Source organism: Nannobrachium achirus (genome assembly GCF_963921795.1).
Source record: "Nannobrachium achirus genome assembly, chromosome: 2".
Classification (NCBI taxonomy): domain Eukaryota; kingdom Metazoa; phylum Chordata; class Actinopteri; order Myctophiformes; family Myctophidae; genus Nannobrachium; species Nannobrachium achirus.
Genome location: NC_137811.1, coordinates 53,664,547 through 53,679,624, shown reverse-complemented (window position 1 = coordinate 53,679,624; position 15,078 = coordinate 53,664,547). Strand labels below are relative to the sequence as shown.

At 47.0% G+C, this 15,078-nt stretch overlaps 1 protein-coding gene across 2 annotated transcripts in view; it reads right to left on the bottom strand.

Moving 5' to 3' along the window:
- Positions 1–14,205, bottom strand: part of dpys (dihydropyrimidinase) — a 31,093-nt gene extending 16,888 nt beyond the window's left edge. The window contains exons 1-6 of one of the 2 annotated variants that reach the window (XM_080744729.1): positions 13,729–14,205; positions 13,035–13,193; positions 10,018–10,197; positions 6,398–6,587; positions 5,832–5,988; positions 4,887–5,028 (exon numbers count right to left, since the gene is read on the bottom strand). In XM_080744729.1, the coding sequence (XP_080600855.1) occupies positions 4,887–5,028; positions 5,832–5,988; positions 6,398–6,587; positions 10,018–10,197; positions 13,035–13,193; positions 13,729–13,980 (1,080 nt within the window). In that variant the 5' untranslated portion in view covers positions 13,981–14,205. The remainder of the gene's footprint in view (positions 1–4,886; positions 5,029–5,831; positions 5,989–6,397; positions 6,588–10,017; positions 10,198–13,034; positions 13,194–13,728) is intronic. The other variant, XM_080744730.1, reaches the window with a different exon arrangement.
- Between the last annotated feature and the right edge of the window lie 873 nt (positions 14,206–15,078).

Below are 15,078 nucleotides of genomic sequence, written 5' to 3'. Positions count from 1 at the left end.
GGGCACTTCGCGTTCTCCTGGGACGCAAACAGGTCGACCATCGGTTGACCGAACCTGCCGAAGATCTGTCTCACCACCGACGGGTGCAGGGACCAGTCTTCGTAACGAGGCTCCCTCCTGGATAACAGATCGGCGCCGCCGTTCTGGAGACCTGGGACGTGGGAAGCCCTGATGGACCTCAGGCGCCGCTCGCACCAGAGAGTCATCCTGCGAGCCAGCTGATCTAGTGGACGCGATGACAGACCGCCTTGTTTGTTGATATAATACAAGGCCGTCGTGTTGTCCGTTCTGACCATGGCAACCCAGAATCAGGGGCTCGAACTTCTTGAGCGCCAAGAAGACCGCCATTAATTCCAAGAAATTGATATGATGCTTGAGCATCGCCGGGGTCCAAAGACCCCGCGCCGAGCGACCCTCGTGGACGGCTCCCCATCCTAAACGACTAGCGTCGGTCGTGACCACCTTGTGTGACACCACCCCGCCCATCGTAACCCCGCTCGTCAGGAACGCTATGTCCCGCCACGGGACCAGCGTGTCCATGCAGGTCTGGGAGACCACCACCTTCTTGTACGCTTGACGAGAAGGAATCCTGAGAGAAAGCGCCCAGCGCTGAAAAGGTCTCATATGAAACCTGCCTAAACGTAGAAGTTGAACAGCTGATGCCATCAGACCTGATAACTTCATACACTCCCTGTATAGGACCACCTGGTCCAACTGGAAGGAGTTCAGGCACGCCAAAAACCTGTCCACCCTCTCCTGAGAGAGACGGGCGGACAGATCGGTCGAGTCCAACAAAATCCCTATAAAGGAAATTTGTTGGGCCGGAATCAACATACTTTTTTCGAAATTGATGTTGAAGCCCAGCGCCGTCAGATGAGCTAACACTGTCTGGGTGTGGAGCGACGCCTCCAGGCTGGACCCCGACGAAATTAACCAATCGTCGATGTAGTTTGCGAGTCTGATTCCCCGCTGCCTCAGTGGAGCAATGGCCGCTTCGGTCACTTTCACAAAAACCCGAGGGCTCAGAGACAGACCGAATGGGAGCACCGTGTATTCGTACAGGCGACCCTCGAAAGCGAACCGCAGGAACTTCCTGTGAGGAGGATAAATCTGAATGTGCTGATAAGCATCCCTCAGGTCCACAGAGCAGTGGAAATCCTCCTGTCTCATTGAATTCAACAGAGCCTGTGACGTCAGCATTTTGAATTTGAACTTTTTTAGGTGAACGTTCAGACACCTCAAGTCCAGAATAGGACGCAGGCCGCCCCCTTTCTTTTGAACCAGGAAATAACGGCTCCAAAAGCCCAAACGGCTCTGGTCCCGTGAGAGCTCCACTATCGCGCCCTTGCGCAATAACGAGCTTATTTCCTCCCTCAGAGCATCTGCTTTCAAGCCGCGGGCTCGAGTGTAAACTACTCTGCTGGATAGCGGGGGTTGGTCCGCGAATTGCAGTCTGTAGCCCCTTGTCACCGTACGTAGCACCCAGTGATTTGGATTGCATAGTCTCCATTGTTCCAAACAGCGTGCCAACGTGTTTTGGAACGGGGGAGAAACCCGTCGGTTGTGCGGGGGAGAAGACACGTCGGGGATTAGCGCATCCGTATCCGGGAAGCGCACTTCCGTATCCGGTGACGGCCGCGCCGACGGGCGTGACGTCAACACGTCGATCGGTGGGTGAACAGGAAGAACAGAACGTGCAGCCTGTGAGGCATGGCTCGTTACAAAACATACACTTTTCCCGGTGCGGGGAAAAAGATCTACGCTCACTCCCTGTTCTGAGGCCTTTATTAGTTTCCTGCGCGGAAAACGAGGCCGACTCAAACCCAAACTCACCGTGCCCGACGCTGTCTCCTTCACGTGGGTTGACATAAAACTCCTGTCCTGAACTAAACCTGGCACGGTAGTGCCGCTCAGTGGAGACAGAGAGATATTGCACAGAGGAGAAACCTGACCACTGTAATTGACCGTTAACATTGGTGGGAACCTTTTGCATGTCAGAAACACTTCTTGATTGTAACCTGTCTGCCAGACTGGAAAATCTACTGTATTGTGAGTGACTAGAGAACCCTGCATGGGTGTCATTACACTGACTGGCTGCATGCAAAATGGCGTCGTCTGTGCTAGTGTAAGAGGAGGAGGAAGGAACACACATTGTTTCTTCACACAATTCTTTATTCCACACATTGGACACAAAAGCGGCAACATATTCACTTTCCCTGCTTGGGTTAAAGGATTTAAACAAGTGCGCTTGGGGGGAGGGGGGCTCTGTGCAGTCAGAGACCCCTGAAACAGTCCAATGTCATTTGCGCTTCCCCTTCCCACGGGCCCTGAAGGAGGAGGAAGGAGGGGGCCTGGTGTCCTTGTGGGGAGGGCGGCTGTCCTCCCGGTTGGGCACTACCACCTTACTGCGGGGTTTAGACCCGCCTGAGTAGGAGGGGGCTCTGGGAGGGGGGGGGTTGTAGGTCTTGGCCCTGGCCGAGGTAGAACGGCCTCTGTCAGGCTGGCGGCCGCGGGAGGCACGCCCACGGTCCTCCTTTTCCTGTTTGGGCTCCGTTGTGGCCTCTAGGATTTCCCGGGTGGTCTTCCTAGACTCCACTGTACCCTTGAGGAGCTCCAACCCGCCACCCATGAGGGTGGTGGGGTGCCCAGGCAAGGCCTGCATGACCTTGTTGGTTTCACCCTCGGCGGAGCCAACTAGCTCCACTTTATCGAGCCACCTAGCTCGCTCTGACTGGATGGCGTAGTCCATCCCGTGACCCATCCATTTGATGGCGTGGACGTTCACGTCAATCATCATCTTAAAGGTCTTTTGCAGCTCCGCAGCTGTCTCAGCGGGCACCCCGTCGAGGCCTTCGACGAGGAGCTTGGCGGAAGTGAGGAGCATCTGGTTCGCATTCAGGTCGCGTGCGGCGAGTGCAGCGCACCTGTATGAATTCCTAGTTTTGGCAGAGTGGGCTTCGTCCTCCGAGATGGCAAATCCCGGGGGCTTTTTAACAGTGCCCAGGTTGAAAGGGGGTCTGCCGTTGGGCCCACTCTTGCGGAGATCAGGCTTGATGCTGCCCATGAATGATTGGGCCAGCAGGCCATCCATGTTGGGGCATAAAGGGATGCCAATCTTCTCTGCATCGACACAGTCGATCAGAAAGTCCAACTTTTTAGGATCCTTGTGGTCGGTCCATGTTGAGTGGAGGGCACTCTGGAAGCCCGGAACCACAGGTAGTTTGGACATGCGTGGGGGGGGGGGCGGGAGTGGGGTCCTGGCCAAGGACCCTAATCTCCCCCTCCTGCCCGACAGGATTGGCAGCGATGGGCACCTCGATGGCACATCTCACAGCAGCACGCTCAAAGATAGTCAGCTCATCAAAGTTGAAAGATTCACCACTAGGGGCCGCCCCACTCTCACCCTCCGCCGGCATGGTGGAGGGAAGGGAGGCGTTTACAGCGGGGGAGGGGGTTGTGCCCTCGGCTTGAGGGCTCACCATAACTGTATCCTCCGTCTGGCTGGAAGGTTGTTGGAAGGAGGAGAGATCCTCACCTTCTTCCTGGTCATCCTCCTCGTCGAATTCCTCGCCGCTCATCCTCTGTTCCTCAAGCGAGTCGCCATCGTGGGCTTCGCCGTCGCTTGCGTGGTAAGAACGCTCGGAATTCGCCCGCCCGGAGGAAGCTGTAGCCTCCGCCGAGTGGAGGAGAGGAGAACCGCCCTGTTGAAGGTCATCGAAGGACAGGGATCTAGCCACCAAAGAGCCAGCCACTCCCGGCATGGGAGCAGCTGTGGTGGGAAAACAGGCTCTCTTACGTGGAACGGCGGCAGCCGAACCCGTGGGCGAGAGAGTGGGAGCCGGGGCCTGGTTACCTGGAGCAGTGGCAGTGGGGCGAGCACCAGGACCGTTGGTGTCGCCGCCAGGCGGAACGGCTGCAGGCTGCACCCCGGGCCGGGGAACAGCGTGGGGGCGTCCAGTGCCGCTAGGCCCCGGAGCAGGACGATCTGGTTGGGCGCCGCCGGATAGCGCCGAGAAGGAACCAGCGCTAGCCGAAGCCAGGTCGAAGCGGCCTCTCAGCGTGGCCGCGTCGTAGGTCAGGCAGGCCGGACAAGAGACACCCGGGGCCCGGGACGGCGGAGCCAGGGCACCGATAGCGTGCGCCACACCCAAGCAGGCAATACAGAAGGGGTGACGGTCGTCGCCTGCGATAATGTTGTTACATTCACGGACCCCACAGGACTTGGGAACGCTAGCTAGCAGCTTGCTAAGAGAAGGGCGTTCGTTAGCAGACATCGTGGTGGAGAGCTAAGAGGCTAACAGCTAGCGCTACAAACAACTCACGGACGATGAAGGCCTGAGGGATCGGTGGAGCGAAGAACTTTCGAAGAAAGGTACGTAAACCCCATCGAACTGGAACTGGAAACAAACTGTGAAGTTAGACGTACGGGAAACTTTCCGATAATACCCGTGGGCGTCTTCCTAGACGCCGCCGAAGGCTGTAGATTGTAGAATTTTAACCGGAATGGCTGAGTTCGTTCTGTCGCGATGAGAGAAGCAAAAAGAGGACGCCATGTTACATGGGCTGGCTTTTATACACTCGGGGCGGTGCCCCCGATTTGAGTGACAGCCCTACCGACGAATCGTCGTACGGGAGTGCATGAGTTTACTCTGTTGCAACGCGAGACGGCGTTGTCCCATAGGGGGGTCATCCTGAAGGTATGATAATGAACATATCCCCCCCCTCCCCTCTCCCGGGTCTACCTGCACAGCCTTTGTGATCTACTGGTAGATCGCGATGTATTTTTTGGGCACCCCTGATGTACAGTAACAGTCAAAAACCACCAGTGTAAAATAAACATACAGTAATATTTAACAAAATAACAGAAGCACAGTAACAGGACATACCACTCCCTTCTCCCAGATGACGGACATCCTGTCCTCCACACCGTTCACTCCGTTAGGGATCTTGGTGAAGTCGTCCTTGCCCAGGGCCTTTTGGCACACAGAGAAGGTGCAGTTGTCTGTGCCCGTTACACTGAGGTCATCACTGGCAAAGATACATGCACACATGAAACAATTAGATTGTGTGACTAACAAAAGCTTCTTTGTTGTTGTTACTGCCTGACTGTGTGTCTGTCTTTGTGTACAGTACAGATATGTATCTTGAATAATTATCAATTTATATACTGGGTAATACATGGGTATTCAAAAATAGCAGATCTACAAGCTCGCAGAGCGAAGATCTACAAGCTTCTTTTTCTCTTCTGGTCAGGGACGTGAAGAGAATCTTAGAGAGGCAGGGGCTGACATTTCTAAAAGGGCCTTTTGGTGGAAATATCGAAAATAGCCGACCTCCAAGCTCACAACGCGTCGCGCTGCGACACGTTGTGAGCTTGGAGGTCTGCTGTTTTCGGTGCTTGATACCACACTGAACCAAGCATAATCAAGTCAATACTGGAGATGTGGCGTAACGGCATGGATTTCTACACAGAGAGGGCAATTGTTTCAACACAAGATGCTGCATTCAAGTTCAGGAGAGTTTAGACAAGGCAATTCTCTTGAATGCTGCCTTCAGGTAAGGCATGGAAAGAGGGCATTTGCATTTATTTCACCATAGTGAAAACTGCATTCATGGTCTGGAGAGGGCACTTTTTAGAGACGGATAAAAGGGCAGGGGCTCAAGCCCCCTTTGATGTCTACTGTAAGTGTGCACGTGCCTGCTTCTGGTTGGTCCCTGGCACAAAACCTTTTCAGATGGGGGTCCGCGGCCAAATGCATATCAATTTGGGGGTGCTTGACATTAAAAGGTTTTAGAAACACTGACTTTAGTGTACTTTTAGCTCCACATACTTGGCCAGCAGGTCCATGAGGTAGCCAGGGGTGCTGGGGTCAGGTCTTAAAGGAGGACCCATGACAAAGCTGGCAGCGTGGGCCCAGTCCTTATTCCAGTAGTGGCTTCCATCTGTACCCAGACCTGCTGCGATGGGCTCCCCAAACACCACACGCCCTGGAGAGAGAATCACAAAACATAACCAGTCCCAGCACACACATGCAGGCGCGCACACGCAGGCACCCATATCATCTTTTTTTTTTTTTTTTTTTTATAAATTACTTGATCATACTACAGCATCACACAAAAGCATCAAAAGTTGCAGATCCGCAACTTCCCCAAGCTCGAAACCCTCCGCGAAGCGACACGTTTAAAGCTTGTCGATCTGCTACTTTTGCTGCTGAAAGGTAACAGTTTTGGACATGGATTCCACCCAGACAGAGATGATATACATGCAGTATACTTACAGTACAGACAGTAAAGTACACACAAGATCCATCTTTTCATCTTCCTCCCAGCAGGTGGCAGTGTGTGTGTGTGTGTGTGTGTAAGAGTGCGTGCATACTGTGTATGTGTGCCAGCTCACCCTCTCTGCGTGCGTTGGCTACCACCTTGGCAGCAGACTTGCTCATGACGTGGACCACATACAGGGGACAGTTGACGGCGTGGGCGATGGTGACGGCTCTCTGGGTGGCCTCGGCCTCCACCTCCTCAGGACGACACAGCTCGTGGCCCTCCGGCCCTGTGATGCCCAGGGACAGCATCTTCTTGGCCCCCTAGTGGTGGCACAGTCAGGGGCGTCACAAGGGGGGGGGGGGGGGGGGGGGGAGTGGGACTGAGTTACTAGGGCCCCAAGGTGGAGGGGCCTTCATTATTTCATACTTTAGCCATTGAAAAATAGCATATATATATAAGCTCAAGCAAGCTGCGAGCTTGTAGATCTGCTATTTTTGAAAAGTTGTGAGAATGTGCGCAAATCTTTGAATATATGTCTTTTTTTAAGCGAACATTTGTAACTCAAATTTAGCTTCTGGGGGGTCCCTGAAACTAAATATTTTGAGTTGGGGGTCCGTGGCCAAATACATATAATTTTGGGGGTCCTTGACATGAAAAAGTTTGAGCACCACTGAAACATAGGTTTTTTTAAAAAACTTCAAAAATAGCAGATCTACAAGCTCGCAGCTATGAGCTTTGTATATCTGCTATTTTTCAATAGTTAAAGCACAAAATAATGCGTAATAATGCGTTCCCAGTCTAAATGGGTTAAACCCCCTCCTCTCCCTATGAAGAACATTCATGGGGGCCCGCAGTGAATCCTTGTACCCAGGGCCCAGAATTTGGCGTGACACCCCTGGGCACAGTGGCAGAGAGGAGGGCAGTGGTTAATCATTGCACACATTTTCAATGTTTTCAAGATTTTTCAAAGATATTAAAAAAATTGCAGATCGTGTAGGTCACTGATTTGATATATTATTGAATTCAGCTGTTACAATTCCAAACATGGGAAAATGACCCGCTTTAATAACTTTAGTCTATATTAGTTAAAAACTCATTCTGTGCCAATGACGGTTTTTGACGTTTTTTCAAAAGCCCTGGGTGCCAATGACGGTTTTGACGGTTTTTGTGTTTTTTGTATAGAATTTCTTTTTTTCTTTTTTTTTTAATTTCAAAAAATTTCAAAAAAAAATCTAAAAATCGTGGCACAGCTACCTTGGAGCCATTTTGGCATTTGGCACAGAAAGAGTTAAGCTTAATGATTAGTATTAAAATGTCATTGTATATATTTATATTTAAGTTCATAAAGTTAATATAAGAACATATAAATGCATGTGAAATAAAAAATAAAAATAAAGTTACTTTTCAGGATTCCAATTGTAAAAGCAAAAATTGCAGATCTACAAGCTCAAAACGCATGGCACTGCGACGCGTTTTGAGCTTGTAAATCGGTTATTTTTGCTATGTATATGCATTGTGGCCCTCTGGAGTGAGTGTGAACATGTAGTGGCCCTCTCCATCATCAAAGTTGCCCACCCTGGTGTAGGTACTAGGTAGTCTATTTAGCTGATTTAGCTGAAGCATGTAATTGGGTTATAGTAATAAAACTGATGCTCCAACATTGATGCTATATTAACTCACCCCAGGAGCCCCCTCAAGGACCCCTGGGGGTCCCTGGACCCTACTTTGAGAACCACTGACTTAATGAACTAACATCACTTCCCTGTACTGTCCTTGGAGTTCACACATTGCTGCCTGACACCATTTGAATGTGCTTTATATCTTGCATTTATCACCCTCTAGTGGTGATTTGCTGCCTTGACTATTGAGATAAACAGGAAAAGGCTGGCTGGAAATAGAAATGAGAACTGGCTCATTGGTTTTTGATTATTTATGCTGATATTATATTGCAATTTGAACATTCTTTAGTTATAAGACAATACTTCAGGTATGTTTATGTTGATGAATATATAACCTAGGATCTACTCCATCATGGGTTATTCTCAAATATGTTTTACTCTATTAGAATAGGTTACTTTTCGTTGTATTACATCAAAACGTGGTAGCTAATAAACACACATAGGCCTACAGGTGTCAGGCTAGTGTTATAACATAATGACAGGACAACCCAGTGAACCCAGAGAAGAGCTTTGTTTTTGTCTTTGTTCTGCCTGGCTGATAAAAGAAAAAGAAATGCTGAGGTGAACTGAGGATAGCAGTTCTCCTCGGTTCATGTGGTTATGTGATAACTGCACATTCCTGAATGTGTAATTCAATAGCTTTGTCATTCTGTCTTCAGTAATGTTAACAAAGGAGGATTCTCTGAATTATGACCTCTGTGAGGCAATGGTTCTCAAAGTAGGGTCCAGGGACCCCCAGGGGTCCTTGAGGGGGGTTTAGCAAAATGTGTTAATGTAGCACCACCATCAGTTTAACACTTTAAACCTATTTTATAATTCAACTGTTCAAAATTAACCGATCTACAAGCTCACAATGCGTTGCAATGTGAAGCGTTGTGAGCTTCATGTAGATCTTGTAGATCTGTTATTTTTTTTATCTTTTTTATCATGGGAGAAAAAAGGCAACATTTAGAAATAATTTGGAAGATCTTCACAGATCTTGTCTTATGGGTCCCTGGCACAATGTCTTCCAGATGGGGGTCTGTGGCCAAATAGAACCACTGCTATGAGGCATGGGGATTTTCAATACATTGTGAGAAGTCGCCTGCAAATATTGGTAGTTGTGGGGTGCGGCTTTTTGGGCTTGTTTCTAAAATATAGTTGCTTATTTGGACTTGGTCCTTATGTTGTTTGAACCAGTCGTTCACGACGAGTTGTGAGCTTGGAGATCGGCTGTTTTCAAATAGCCCATGTAGAGTATATAGGGTTAAAGTCTATTTTCTACAGTCTATGGTTAAAGTGTTTTTGGGGTCGTTTTCATAGACCTTGTTTCTGGCAACACAGTGCTATAGTGCAGAGGATGCACACAGACTGAGCAGTGACTAAAATCAGGTTTAAACATTCACCAGATTCACCACTGGTATACTATTTTTACACAAGAGCAATGTGGCCTTTGTTTACTTTGCCATCGCTTACTTTGCCATCCTTCATCGAACAGCGTTACATCTGTCTCTTTGATATTAGATTGTTAGATGTTTTTTATTGAGCTGAACTGACATTAAATGACATTTTCTTTGCCACATTTCAGTGTTCAAAATAAGATATTTACCAACAATATGTGTCTTACTGCTTATACAAATATAATTGAAAAGGGAAAGATTCAAATCTTACAAGATGAATCTACACTATACACTTCCTAACCTGCTATGCCATTATTTGCACTCACTCCATGACACCGGTATGCTTACTTAGTAAGAAACACATTGGGGGAAAAAAAGGATGTTAAATGTTTTCAACTAATACAGCTCAGTAAGCAGTAAGATCTTGTAGATCGGCTAATTTCACTGTCTTAAAATAATAGTAATGTTTAAAATAATAATGAAAAAGGAAATTGAGTTTGAATCCTAAAAAGCAACAGTTTTGGACATCTGCAGAAAATCGCCAATCTACAATCTACAAGCTGGACATTATAGCTCTGCTATATTTTGTCCTCATTATGACCTATAATGCCATACCCAGAATCTGGATGCCAGTGTTCAATGTGGGTAAACCAAACATTTTGATCATCAGTATTTTTTGGCTCCATACAAACCTCTGCAATAAGGTCTCCGTTCTCAGCATGCACCTGAGCTATGGCTCCAATGCGCTGACACTGGGAGAACGCAGCATACAGCTCATGGTCCTGTAGCATAAACACTTCCTTATAGGCCATAAACATCTTGAAGGAGTTGACACCTTTCTCTTTGGCCAACGTCTCCATCTCCTCCTTAACCTATAAGGAGAGGGAGAGGGAGCAGAACGCACTACAAAGGTCAGTCTGAGATGGAGTGTTGCATGGGGAAAGGTATCTCTAATGCAGTGGTTCTCAACCTTTTCAGGCAGAGACCCCCAAAATGTAAGTCATTTACAATGAGAGGGAGTGGGTTGTTGGCTGATTTACCACTGTTTCAGGGTTGTGAAACAACCCACGACCCTCGAATGGTAAATTGCTTTTCTACCACTTCTACCATATAAATGAAAGAAAACACAGTTGTAACTTGCAAGATTATTTAGTTATACAACTGCAACACAACAGTGGGCGGGGTCCATGAGCCAATTCAAGGTTGTTGACTGATTTACCACTGTTTTAAGCCAATCAGAATCCAGTATCGGAACATGTGACCACAAAAAGTGGTAGAAAATCATATTTTAACTGGGGACCCCCCCACCCTGACGAGCACTAAGAGTTGAGGCATTACATTTTGTACCACACGCTATGAAAATAGCAGATCTACATGCTCACAACGCCTTGCAACGCAAGGCGTCGTGAGCATGTAGATCGGCTACAATTTCTGCCTCTAATATTTGACCATTTGGCCAATGTTTAATTTGTCATTTTAGAGCTATTGAAAAGTCCTTAAATTGTCACTTTAGAAATGTGCAGATACCCTCTATACACTTACACTTTGTTTCACATTAAGTTAATCGTCTGGGGACCCCCCCCAAAATAATTTGGGGACCCACCCCAATCCACAGGTTGAGAACCACTGCTCTAATGAATCTATCCCTCATTTTGTAGTCACACAAAGAGAAAGAGAACATTTTGTCATTGCTGTCAGACAGATCCTTCTATCTCCCCATTTCAACATTTAATGTTTTTTTCTCTCCTCGTAAACAAACTACCTACTTTGTCGTACATGAATGTCGTGCAAAGTGAAAGTGGTTCCTTCTGTCTGTTGGTTTTATAATATTTGTATTTAGTACATACAGTAGCCTACAGAACATACACGTTTTTCTGCATAACAGAGACAATATTATGTACCGGTATGTTATATATATCATCATTTACATTTAGGGCAATTCATGGCCAAGCCCCTATCTACATCACAGAAATTATCCGTCCCAACCCTACCACTCGCTCACTCAGATCCGCAGATAAGCACCTCCTTGAGGTCCCTTGGACCAATTTAGTAACTATAGGGCGACCGAGCCTTTGAGGCGATAGCCCCAAAGCTCTGGAACGCCCTCCCCCTGGACCTAAAAACGGACCCCTCAGAGGCTTCTTTTAAGAGGCATCTGAAAACATACATGTTCAGACAGGCCTTTGGACACTTATAGGCATCCCTGATTTTACTGTTCTTTTGTTCTTGTGTATTCTCTGTTACTGTTGGGTGTTTTTAATGTATTCTCTTTTATTGATTGGTGTCCTCTCTGCAACTGTAGAGCTTACATTTTATTTTTTTATTGTGTCTCTCTGTAACTCTGCAACTGTAGAGCTTACATTTTATTTTTTTATTGTGTCTCTCTGTAACTCTGCAACTTGTAGAGCTTACTATTTTAGTGTGTATCTGTAAAGCACTCTGTGCATTTGTGCTGTGAAGGGAGCTATAAATAAAGGTCATTCATTCATTCATTCATTAAAAATCACACCCGTGTGAAGTGGAGCTGTGTGTGTGTGTGTGTGTGTGTGTGTGTGTGTGTGTGTGTGTGTGTGTGTGTGTGTGTGTGTGTGTGTGTGTGTGTGTAGATCATGTGTACCGATTTTTGTGACATTTGAAGAAAATATGTAGGAAAAGGAGCAAAAAGTGTGTTTTGGAGAAAATTCAAGATGGCGGAAAATCTATCCTGGCGCCATGGGCGTGGCCTATATGGGGAGATGCGTCTTGACCCAAGGAATCCAGGGAAAAAAGAATTTTAATTTTCCGATCTACGGTTCAAGAGTTACAGGGCAAAACGTAAAGTGGGCCGTTATAGCGCCACCATGAGGCCGAGTGATGTAATTATTTTTCGATTCATTCTTAAAATCATTATGAATCTCCTCTCCGAGGTTTGAAACTGTAGCTCCTATGGTTTACGAGAGAAAAATACTTGAAAGTGATTTCTTGCATTGTCCCATTATAAGTCAATGGGGACAATTAAGCGTCGTTTTTTGCCGATTACGTCGGCATGGTAAGGCGGATCGGAACGAAAGGTAATAGAACACCATTCCCGGCCGAGCCGCACATTTTGATGTATATATTGCGCGAGTGGCGTAAATGGTGCGGCACTAGTTACGCGCCGAAGTCAGGCTACATACAGACACACAGACAGACACACACACACACAGACACACAGACCCACACAGCCACGTATAGGGAGCTGCACACAGCTCCAAAAACCATGAAGGGCTTTTATAATATTTTTTATATGAGATGTAAAAACTTGGTTGGTAACAAAGCAAAGCCTCTGAAGATGACTATTTCTATGCGTTTGATGTATTACGTTGTGCTGTCCTTGCTTATTGTAAGCCGCTCTGGCTTTACAAATTGTAAGGTCAAACTTACCGACCATTAGTCAGGGAATATTATCAGAATAATGTCAAATCTGGGAATAAATTCCTTACCAAGAAATATCTTCACCAATGTGTTTGTAAAGGTGTCTAGTAAGTTAACACATCTAACAAAGTCAAAAATTCCCCTAGGGAAATTGAATTTCAAACTTTGTTAGATGTGTTACTAGACACCTTTACAGACACATTGGTGAAGAAATATCTCGGTAAGGAATTTATTCCCAGATTGCATTAATATCCCCTGACTACTGTACATAACGGAACCCATGTGGTTGTCTGTTGAATGCTCCACTCCCCTGTACCTTCTCACTCCACCAGGTGACAGCCACATGCAAGCCATAGTCACAGCACACTTTGGGGTCAGCTGTGCTCCGCCAGCGCTCGTAGGCCTCCAGGAGAGAAGTGCCCTTTTGGGGGATGACAAAGTCCATGATCATAGTAGTACCCCCTGCCAGAGCAGCCTAAACATGCACACACGCGAGCGCACGCACACACACACACACACGCACATACGCGCACATACGCACGCACACACACACGCATGCACGCACGCACGCACGCACGCACGCACGCACGCACGCACGCACGCACGCACGCACGCACGCACGCACGCACGCACGCACGCACGCACGCACGCACGCACGCACGCACGCACGCACACACACACACACACACACACACACACACACACACACACACACACACACACACACACACACACACACACACACACACACACACACACACACACACACACACACAGAGAGAGAGAGAGAGTACAGTATATCAAAATGTACAAGACGAAGTATTGATCAGGGACCATGAGGGCCGGAGCAGGGAATGCTTGATTTGCAAACAGTCGAAATCAGAAAATGTTACATTTAATCATAAATAAAAATTGACTGGTGCCTACAATTCCATTACAAAGGATACCCTGGACTGATTATTTCCTATTGAATCCCCTGGAATATGTGTGTTTCTCCTTCATTCCGTTACCTTTGTGCCGATATGGAAGTCATCCACCGCTTTAGTTCCCATGAACGCCAGCTCCATGTGGGTGTGGGTGTCAATGCCGCCAGGTATCACCAGTTTATCGGTAGCATCGATAACTCTGGCTCCCGTCGGGATTTGAAGATTCAATCCCACTTCAAGAATCTTCCCATCTTCGATATAGACGTCGCTGATTACGGAGCAGTCCTCATTGACAACTCTTCCACCCTTTATCAGGATCCTGCCTTGACCTGCCATGCTTATTGCTGTAGGAAAGTTGAAGCAAAAGTACTCTAAGTGCCCAAATGGATTCACTCTTGTCAGTGCAGAAAACACCTCTCAAAAACCAATGCAATTATAATCTAACTGTGCAGTAAAGGCTCTTCGTGTGCCTCTCGATCCAGACCCAGAACACATTAGTTCTGTTACAGCTAAAGGAAGCACCACTGTGTTTGTTTTCAATTTATTTAAATGCGCAGCTGGTCAAAAGTCCGACAGCACTGACCCTATCAGTCGGACCCCAGAACAACGGCCGCACCTGTCGGTAAATAATTGATGAGCAGAGTGTTGACTTCTCTCGGGTCATGAAGCAGGCTCCTAATGTAAACAGTGGGGGGCCGTTCCTATTGTTCTGAATCCACCGCTCTGCACACCCACTGCATACAATCCAAAGAGAGAAAAGTATAAAAGTGAGTAGAAAATAACTTTAAAACATTTACAAAGTGCTGCACAGGCCAACAAGCAAACGGTTTAGTGCAAAAGTTAAATATACAGTCATAAAACTGAAAAACAGCATTAAAATAATAAAAACCCCTCGTTTAAGTTGAAAATAAAAGTAATTCAATTAAATTTGGACCCGAGTGAATTGGTCGACCTTCACAACTTCTATCTTTTCCAGTAAAGATGTAAATTTCCAAGTGGTTTGTGATGACCTGAGGAATGACTCAAAGTTGACCTCTGCAAACCTGCATTTTCAAAAAGTCTCTGAAGTTAATTTACACTATCCAAGACAAAATGCAGTTCCTCTAAAAACACACGCACGCGCACGCGCACACACACACACACACACACACACACACACACACACACGCACACGCACACGCAATACTTACTGTAACCCTAGCATTTGGCAGTCAGCAATTAACCAGCCTTTCTTTGTCATGCTCTTTAAAAGTTTAAACAGCACCATTCACCAGAATAATATAATTTCCATAAATGCAAAGTTCCCAAAATAAGTGGAACACAATTAGAGAAGGGAGGACATTCGTTCAGAACAAAAAGTGTTTCTACTCAGAGAGGTTACCTTCTATTTATGGAGGGTTCAACATTACCATGCTGTTTGTGTTTTCAAACCGT